General features: G+C 49.7%; 1 protein-coding gene across 1 annotated transcript in view; it reads left to right on the top strand.

Moving 5' to 3' along the window:
• The first annotated feature begins 548 nt into the window (after positions 1-548).
• LOC101630460 (EGF-like module-containing mucin-like hormone receptor-like 2) overlaps positions 549-8,500 on the top strand; it is a 36,374-nt gene continuing 28,422 nt past the window's right edge. Inside the window, exons 1-6 of the mRNA XM_012728937.1 lie at positions 549-735; positions 1,283-1,516; positions 4,779-4,934; positions 6,567-6,698; positions 7,625-7,771; positions 8,125-8,271. Of these exons, the coding sequence (XP_012584391.1) occupies positions 549-735; positions 1,283-1,516; positions 4,779-4,934; positions 6,567-6,698; positions 7,625-7,771; positions 8,125-8,271 (1,003 nt within the window). The remainder of the gene's footprint in view (positions 736-1,282; positions 1,517-4,778; positions 4,935-6,566; positions 6,699-7,624; positions 7,772-8,124; positions 8,272-8,500) is intronic.

Below are 8,500 nucleotides of genomic sequence, written 5' to 3'. Positions count from 1 at the left end.
TTTTCCCTGGGGGGTACTGTAATTCAAAGAAGGGGTATTTCCAAATCCAGGCAGCCAAGAAGAGGGGATTGGGATGCAGACTTAGGTGTGTCTGACTCTCATCCATTGTCCAGCAGGGCTCTCTGTGCTTGCATAGTATAGGAACAGTAGTGGAATCTGGAAGGGGAATTCACCTTGGCCTTTGCTGAGTAGAAAGATCCAGTGAAGTCATATAAACATGAAAAGACAGCACAGGGCTCACGACTGGCAGGATTTCATGACAGGCCCTAATAGCTTGAGTGGTGTGCTGTGAGTTAGACATCATTCCTTCACACCTGTAGAGGTTTTCATATTACAAAGCCTACTGCTGTGAGTGAATCACTTCTCAGAACTGGACTGGATGGTAAGGGGAGACTGTGCCTTAGTGCACCACAGGCAGGGTGAGGAGCTCATTTTGAAGGAGCCATTCATGAGTGTTGTCCTTGGACAGGCTCCTTAACCAGGAGACAGTGACTCTACCTGAAGGTTTGTTAATTTTCATTCCTCACCTGTCACCAACTTCTCTATCAATGGCCCTGAGTGCTGTTAGTAATCTGAGGTGGGGCTCAGACTTTGAGATGTCTGACTTCAAGATCCATTCTCTTCTAGTATGTCCTGAAACATGCAGCTTAAATAGGAGTGATCTTGGAAGAGAAATCCTCAAAGCAGCTTTCTCCTTTTGTCAGAGAATGAAGAGCCTGACAGGGGTCATGTCAGGTGAGTGCTGTCATATGGAGAATTTCAGCACCTCTGTTGGGAAAGGCTGGAGATTCTAGGGTGTGTCCATTATCAGTTGCCTGTATCTTTTCTGTCCCCATGCCCTAAACACTTGTTGTTCCTCCAGCACTATCTATTGGTGACTGATTCCTTGTGAGTCTCAGGAGATGGAGGGGAATGTTCAGTCCTCAGTTTTGCCTCAAGTACAGGAGCCTTTGGGTTGCAATGGAGCGTGATGGGCTGCAGGGCCAGAGACCTTAATCATGAGGTGATGGTAATGAGAACAGGCCATTTCTCTGTCTTCCTAGGGCTGTCAGTGCTCCTGATGTTGCCTTCAGTTCTGATCGCTGGAGGTAAGTCTGCCCAGCCAGTCCCATTATTGACATCAGCTGAGGAGTGCATCCGGGGATCTGGATCCTCTCACTGCAAAGTATGGAAAGCAGGCTGATCTGCAAGACTCCAAGATAGGCCTCTGGAGATAAGAGAAGCAGTGTGTTGATTCATCTTTAAATGTCCAGTTCCTGAACTCTTCCTTGTTGGATGACAGTCGAACTTTTCTTCTTGCCGCTCTTCTACTCTTGGATCCCAAGCTGGGATCTGGGTCTTATAGTCTTTGGCTCTTCTGACCACAAAATCTGTCCCACAGCCTCTGCAGCCACAGCCTGCGCTCCGTGGTGCCCTCCGAACTCCAAGTGTGTCAGTGCCACCACCTGTCGTTGCCTGCCAGGATTCAGTTCTTTGTCTGGAGAGCTCATCACCAACCCCTTGGAGATCTGTGATGGTAAGGAGATTTGGGGAAGCTGGAGGGCACATAGTGAGTTTTAGGTATTATTTTGTAGTCTCCTGAGCCTCATTCCTGGTAGCTGTATAGTAGCAATTTGTCAAGGATAGAAGACAGGGGAAAGGTCAGTGAAATTAGAGGAAAATGAGCAGTCGGGTTCATGACCAGTGGGCAGAATGATCAGAGCTTATAAGCCCAGAGGTTGCATGTAGATTCCCAGTCTAATTCTGTCAGTGACGGACCCTGTGACATTTCGGAAATTATTTCTCCTCTTTCTTTTTAATTTTGATACCTGTACATTGTTGTGTGAGGATCTCCATGATGGAATGAGATTCAAAATTCACCTCTGTAACCCAAATATGCAAATACAGATGACTGTGGTATGCATACACAATGGGTACTACTCAGGAATCAAAAAAGATAGAGTCATGCCATTTACAGCAACATGGATGGAGCCAGAAGAGATTATACTCAGTGAGATAAGCCAGAAGGAGAACGAAAAATATTGGGTGGCTTAATTTATAGAAGAAATATACAGCAACCTAATAAAGGATCAGGAAAAAATAATAATCAATAAAAACCAACTTCACAAACAACTAAAATGAGAGACATTCTGCAGGGAAGAGGGAGGGTGAAGGGTGAAAACACAGGAGGAAGAGCACAAGGTACCTTGTTGACCATTCACAGGTGAATTGATGGTGCAATTTTACATGTATCTTGCATAAAAATATGTTGCATGAAAATGAAGTTGTTAAATATAAAAAATAAATTAATAATTAAAAAAGAGATTCACCTGTGTAATGAACAGGCAAAGACTAGTGTAGTGAACTATACTATACCACTTTTTACTACTATTGCTATCATTATTTTCATAACACAAAGAAACAGAGAGAATTGTGGCAACAGGAGGAGCCCTCGCCTGGAAGCTTAGCCTCTCATCTATCTCAAGGTCACGGAGAACTGCTGCCCGCTGTCCGTCGTGGCTTCCCACGTCACTCCTCACCTCAGCCCCCTGAGGCAAGGGGGAGAACATTGTTTCAGAATCACTCTAGCTGGGATCAAGGAGTTTGAGTCACTTGTTCAGCCACATAGATAATTTGGTGGTAGAGCCTAGAGCTGAATCTAAGACATATAAGCTTTTATTATTCAACAACATGATTGAAAAAGGTAATTATATTATTTTAAAATAAATAGGATAGAAAACTTTATAACATGAATTTTACCATAATTAAAAAAAAAAAACAGGGAAAGGACACAAAGCAATTCTCTTCACAATTCAAAATACCCTAGCTGCATGTTTATTCATCAAAATATTCCTAATATGACAGCAAAGATAAAAATTATGTAGACCTGCATATTGGAAATGCCTCAGACAGTAAAACTGTGATTTGTTTTATTCAGAGAATTATATATTAGGCCTGTGGAAAGAATTGCAAGACAGCTGATTAAAAAAACCTTTGAAAGATTTAAAGACAACTTTTTTCCTTTTGAAAAGATCTGTTATTTATGCATACAACTAGGGTACAGGCCAGAGGCACAGGGGTAGTGAGAGGATTCATTTGATACATGGGTGGGAGCAGAACATGCAGATTGAAGAAGTACATTGCTGAGGGCGTCTGAGGGCGAGGGTGGTCAGAGGTTTGGTGCACCATGTTGGTCACGTCCCTGGCCAGCGATCGAACTCATGCTGAAGTGGCTGCAGCTAGCTTTGTAGGGTTGTGTTCAACCTGTTGGGAGCAACATTTTTTCCTTTAAGGACAAAAAACACCCTGAAATATTTCCAGCAGCTTTTATATGATATGCATGTGATTTTATAGTTTTGTTTTTTACATTGTGTTTATCTTCTAACCATCCACATGTTATTTGATATTTGGGGGGAAGGATTGTAGAATTTTAAGGAAAAAATAGATTTCGTTACTACTGCCTAAGTAACCCATGTCCAGAGGTTTTCCAGAGGGTTCCTTTGTGTACCTAGCTCACTTGTGTTGGTGAGCGTGGACAGAGGTCCTAGAGCTAATGCATCCCAGGTACTTCCTAGGAAACACCAGCTAGTTGAGGAATTCCCCATCCCAAGGTCTCCCCCCTATTTCTCATTTTCAACCTCACCCCACTAAACTCCATCTCATCTTGACAACCTTGAAGCCTTTCCCACCACGTAAGAAGAGAGAAGAAAGTCCTTTGCCCAGGTGATGCTGAACATAAATCTCTCAGGTGTGGATCCTTCCCACATCCTGTCCTGTCCAGGTGCTGACAGCAGCAGCCTGGACTTAGATGGGAAATCTTCAGGTGAGAATAAAGAACTATGATGTAGGGGAGACCAGTTGCCCCCAAGTCCTATCAGGCTCTAAGGCTTTTGGCCCCCTGACTCAAATGCACGGGGCCAATTCTTCTATCTCCATGCTTGGATTCATTCTTGTGTCCATAGTTATTATTAGGTTGTTGTTTTGAGTCAACAGGTTCAGTCCTTCTTATGTGGGCCCCAAAGCTAATTTAAGGGGGCCTCTTTAGTGGCAGTGTCTGCTGTTAAATTTAGAATAGGGGAAGAGGTAAGCTGCCAGAAAACACTGTAGACACGCAGTTGGAGAAGCTTCACATTGCTCCTCATTTCACATCTGTGATAGATTCTGCTATGGGGTGACTTCTGCCAGGACTGAGTTAACAAGAGACATCTGGTGCACCTAGAAACCCTGACACTGCCATGTGGGGGCATCTGATTAGAAGTGAGGTGTGCTTGGACCACTATGAGTAGGCGGAATTGGAAGCAAGCAATGTGCATGGGTCTGACCATCTGGTTCCATACTCAGCATAAGGGATGTGACTGGCCCTGGGAGCCCTTCTTGTGACTCCCCCTCCTGACTGAGCTTTAAGGGTGGCCTGCCTGGCCCCTGTTCTCTGGATGAAAACAGCCCCTAGATTCCTGATGAGCAAAAATATCCCCAGTAGAGTGTCTGAAGTCTAGTTCATTGCCTCTCTCAGCCTCACAGGCCTGCAGGGGGATGCCGGCCTCCTTCCAGCCCCTGGCATGATACAATAGGGCTGAAGTGAGCTTTCACAGCAGAGTGTCTGAATCTAGGTGTCTTCAGGCCCCTCTAGAGAGCAGAGATGTGTGGAGCCATCAGCAGGCTTTCTGGATCCGCTGTTCCAGCCAAGTCAACCTAAGGAGGAGGCTGAATCCATTCCAACCTATGGTGGGGTCAGGCTGGATTTGGGGTCTGCCCTGTGGAAACTCATGATGGTGATCCTTTGTGATGTTGTGTTCCAGACATCAATGAGTGTGGACCACCAGCGACAGTGTCCTGTGGAAAATTTGCAGACTGCCAGAACACGTATGGGAGCTACTACTGCACGTGTTTCCCAGGATATGAGCTTGTGTCTGGGGGATCAACATTCAGGAATGAGAGTGAGAACACGTGCCAAGGTAAGAGTGACCCCAGATTCCATCTCCTCCTCCATGAGACTGGAGGATCCTCAGCCCACTTTCCTTACACACTGGAAGTTACCCGATCCAGCGACTAACCAGGGCTGCTGCTCGGTCCATGCACCTCTGTGATCCCTCAGTTTCAGAGCCCTGCACAGAGTGCCACGTACACAAGTTTGGAGCATGCCCCTTGCCAGGCTGGCATCTTATTTTATAAATGTAAAGTGGGACAGCATTCAAGAGACTTCACAAGGTCATGCTGTTTGTTTCTCTTTGTCATTATCTCTGTCTGCTGAGATGAGACTTGATCCTTCCTTTGTGTTTATGGGTTCAGCCACACCAGGAGCTTCTGGACCATGATAAGACAAGATTCTCTTTCCAGACATCTGGGAAGGTAGAGATTAGATGGCTGGCCACATCTGAGGACCACACATCTCTTGGCTCACTGACATGACTCCTTGGCTGCTCAGCTTCTATCTCATTCCTCCATGCAAATTTCTTCCTTGATCTTCTCTGCCACCCGCCCCACAACCAATATTCAATTAAGAAGTCTGTGAGCAGCTGGGATGACCAGGAGGATGCTGTGTTGCTTGTAGGCAGGGTGCTGAGGACCTTCTCCTACACTCTGTGAGAGCTGAAGGGAAGAGTCTCTGTCTTTCCACTGGCAAGAGAGGGCACCACCAGGGATCACTGATCCTGGCCCAACCCTCCCTGAAGCAGGCGAGCCAGGCTTCACATTAACCCAGACCACTTCGGAGGAGAGATAGAGAATGAACCCCAATCAGCACGACCCATAGGTCTGCTTCCCTGCTGGGAGACCAAGGGCTGAGAAGACTGAATGCCTGCCACCTGCTGTCCATCATCTCCCCTCTAGCCCTCAGTCCGCAGCCTCTACTGGCCTTGCTGGAAAGTGCATTCTCACCATTTCCTGCCAATGCAAGGAGATTTTTTATGAAGATCAAGAAAAGCATCTTTGTTACTCAAGGCTGCCTGGCTGGTGCCAGCCCCCGACCATCCCAGCCTGGTACCACTGACTGGGTGGTTCTGGCCTCGCTGGCATCTTCTCCTGTCTCCCTAACTCTTTCTGCAAGCTCATTGAGAGTCCTGACTCACTGATGGGTCCATGCCCATCTCCACAGAACTGGAGTCTCAATAGAGCACATGGAGGAGCACTGACCTGCAGATTCACCTGAATTCCAAGGAGAACTCAGTCAGTGAGCAGCATCCCGGGAAAGTAAGACAAGGCCATCACTGACCCTCAAGATGGCCCTCACTGGAAAGCAGCATTTCCCTTCCACTCACTTCCCTAGTGGTGTCAGTGGGTCTCTGTCCAAAACCCCAGCCTGGGACATAGGTGTCTCAATATCCCTGCGCCAGCTGGGAACTGAGGGGAGGCAGAGCGGCTGGCAGACATGGAGGGCTCAGGCCACTTCCAGACACACCAGATAACAAAGCATCTAGGTCACCACCTCACCTCTAGAATGGCTCCACGTGAGTAAGAAAACACACCCATCCACCGAGGACTAGTAAGAGAGGCTTCTGGATGTTTCTATGGCAGGAAACATGACTAACTCCCAGCTTTGGAAGTTCCCACAGCCATAGGTCCCTATCACCTTTTCCTTCCACTCACAGATGTGGAAGAATGCCAGCAGTACTCTCAAATATGTAAAAGCCACAGCATCTGCATCAACACCCAGGGCAGCTACACCTGCAAGTGCCTGCCTGGCTTTGAGCTCAACCTGAAGGACCCGAAGCAGTGCACAGGTAGAGGCCCTGGAGGACACTGTGGGGCTGTCCTGGAGCTGGGGATGGAGCTGATGTCCTACGTGGAGTGGGGGATGAGGGGTGAGGGGATGGGGGGTGATACTCAGGAACCCACAGAGTGAGGCCCGCCAGGGTGCTGCCCAGATGCACCTTCCTGGGTTGTCCCACCACAGAGTAGGAAGGGGTGGAGCCTGTTGGCCTGAGTTTCCTTATCAAACTGCCTGCCCCTGTGAGCACCCCCTGGCCCTGGCCCCTTTCTCCTCTGTCACATTGAGTACATTTGGAGGAGGGATCACTCCTGGCTCTGAAATGGGGAACCTCAGTCTAGGGCTAAGGAGGAAGCATTGAGAAGCCTTGAGCAGGAAGTCCAGCTCCCTAGGCCAAGTTTCCTTCTTGAGCCCAGTTTCCTGCCTGAAGGGGCACACTGCCCCTGCATAGCCCCTGTTGAAGGAAGCTGCAGTTCTGGCAGAGGGAGGTGATGGCACTCCAGGGCAGGTGTCCCCGGCACAGCAGGGTTGCGGCCCGGAGGCAGGGCTCACTGGTCTTGTCCTAGTAAGGCCGACACAGCTCTGGTGGGCAGTGGTGCCACAGCCCTCCTGCCTTGCCCAGGCAGAGCAGTGCTCAGCCTCACACTCTCCCTCTTAGAAGCTCTTTACTGCTCCCCCACCCCTACCCCGCACAGCACCATGGCGAAGCTCAGCTTCTCTGGCCCACACAGTGGCCCTGTACTGCACTGACAACCTCCAGGGTTGCGCTGAACTCATGTAGCTTTTGTGGTGAAGATGCTGTCACAAAGCTGTGCCCTGATAGCTCAGTGGCTGATAGGGTGTTGGAGGCTCCTGGGTGGGAATGCTGAGGAAATGAGGGGTGCAAAGGATGAAGGTGTGAATGGAGGGGGGAGCCTAACCCTCTGGCTTTGTCCCCAGACGTGAATGAATGTTCCAGCGGGCAGAACCCCTGCCACAAGACCACCCACTGCCTCAACTTCGTGGGAGGCTATGAGTGCCGCTGCCGCCCCGGCTGGAGGCCGGTCCCTGGGTCCCCCAATGGCCCAAACAACACCGTCTGCGAAGGTGCAGGGCCCAGAACCCCCTTCGCAGGAACACAGCCCACCTGATCACACGCCAAGCAAGGCGACAGGCTTTAGTCACCACGTGTGACCTAGCTGGGGACCCTGGGGAAGGAACCAAGGGGAAGGGGCCCAGCAGCTGTTACCCGAGATGAGGCTGTCTCAGCAGCTCACATCCGATGTGCCTCAGGCGCGGCCTGAGGGGCCTCTGCCCCAGTCCCATGAGCCCAGGCCACCATCGGGGATGTGTGGGCACTGGGTGGCATCGCCTTCAGCCAGTGTGGGTGGGGACGCTTAGCTGGGAGAAGGGAGTCTGGCACACACAGTGGAGGGGTCTGACCCCCTTCTTGTCCCCAGACATGGATGAGTGCAGCTCCGGGCAACACCAGTGTCACAACTCCACTGTCTGCGACAACACTCTGGGCTCTTACAAGTGCCGCTGCCGCCTGGGCTGGAGGCCCAAACCGGGATTCCAGGACAACCAGATCACCACCATTTGTGAAGGTACCTCTTTCGATTTGATCCCAGACCCTAGCCCCAAACCCTGATTCTCATAGCTAAAAAGTCACTGTTCTGTCCTCAGTAGGGATCTCGTTCCCCACCTGGACCGCACCCCCTGGAATTCAGAGCCAGGTGGGTGGCCCCAGCAGCATTCAGGAGGCAGAAATGCCTCCACACAGCATACTCTATGTATTTTGCCCCATGCTTCCCCACCCACGCTGATGCTCTCTGA

Source organism: Condylura cristata, unplaced genomic scaffold (genome assembly GCF_000260355.1).
Source record: "Condylura cristata isolate star-nosed mole 26May11 unplaced genomic scaffold, ConCri1.0 scaffold00024, whole genome shotgun sequence".
NCBI lineage: Eukaryota > Metazoa > Chordata > Mammalia > Eulipotyphla > Talpidae > Condylura > Condylura cristata.
The sequence above is the reverse complement of the archived record's forward strand: the minus strand, read 5'-3'. Positions and strand labels throughout refer to the sequence as shown.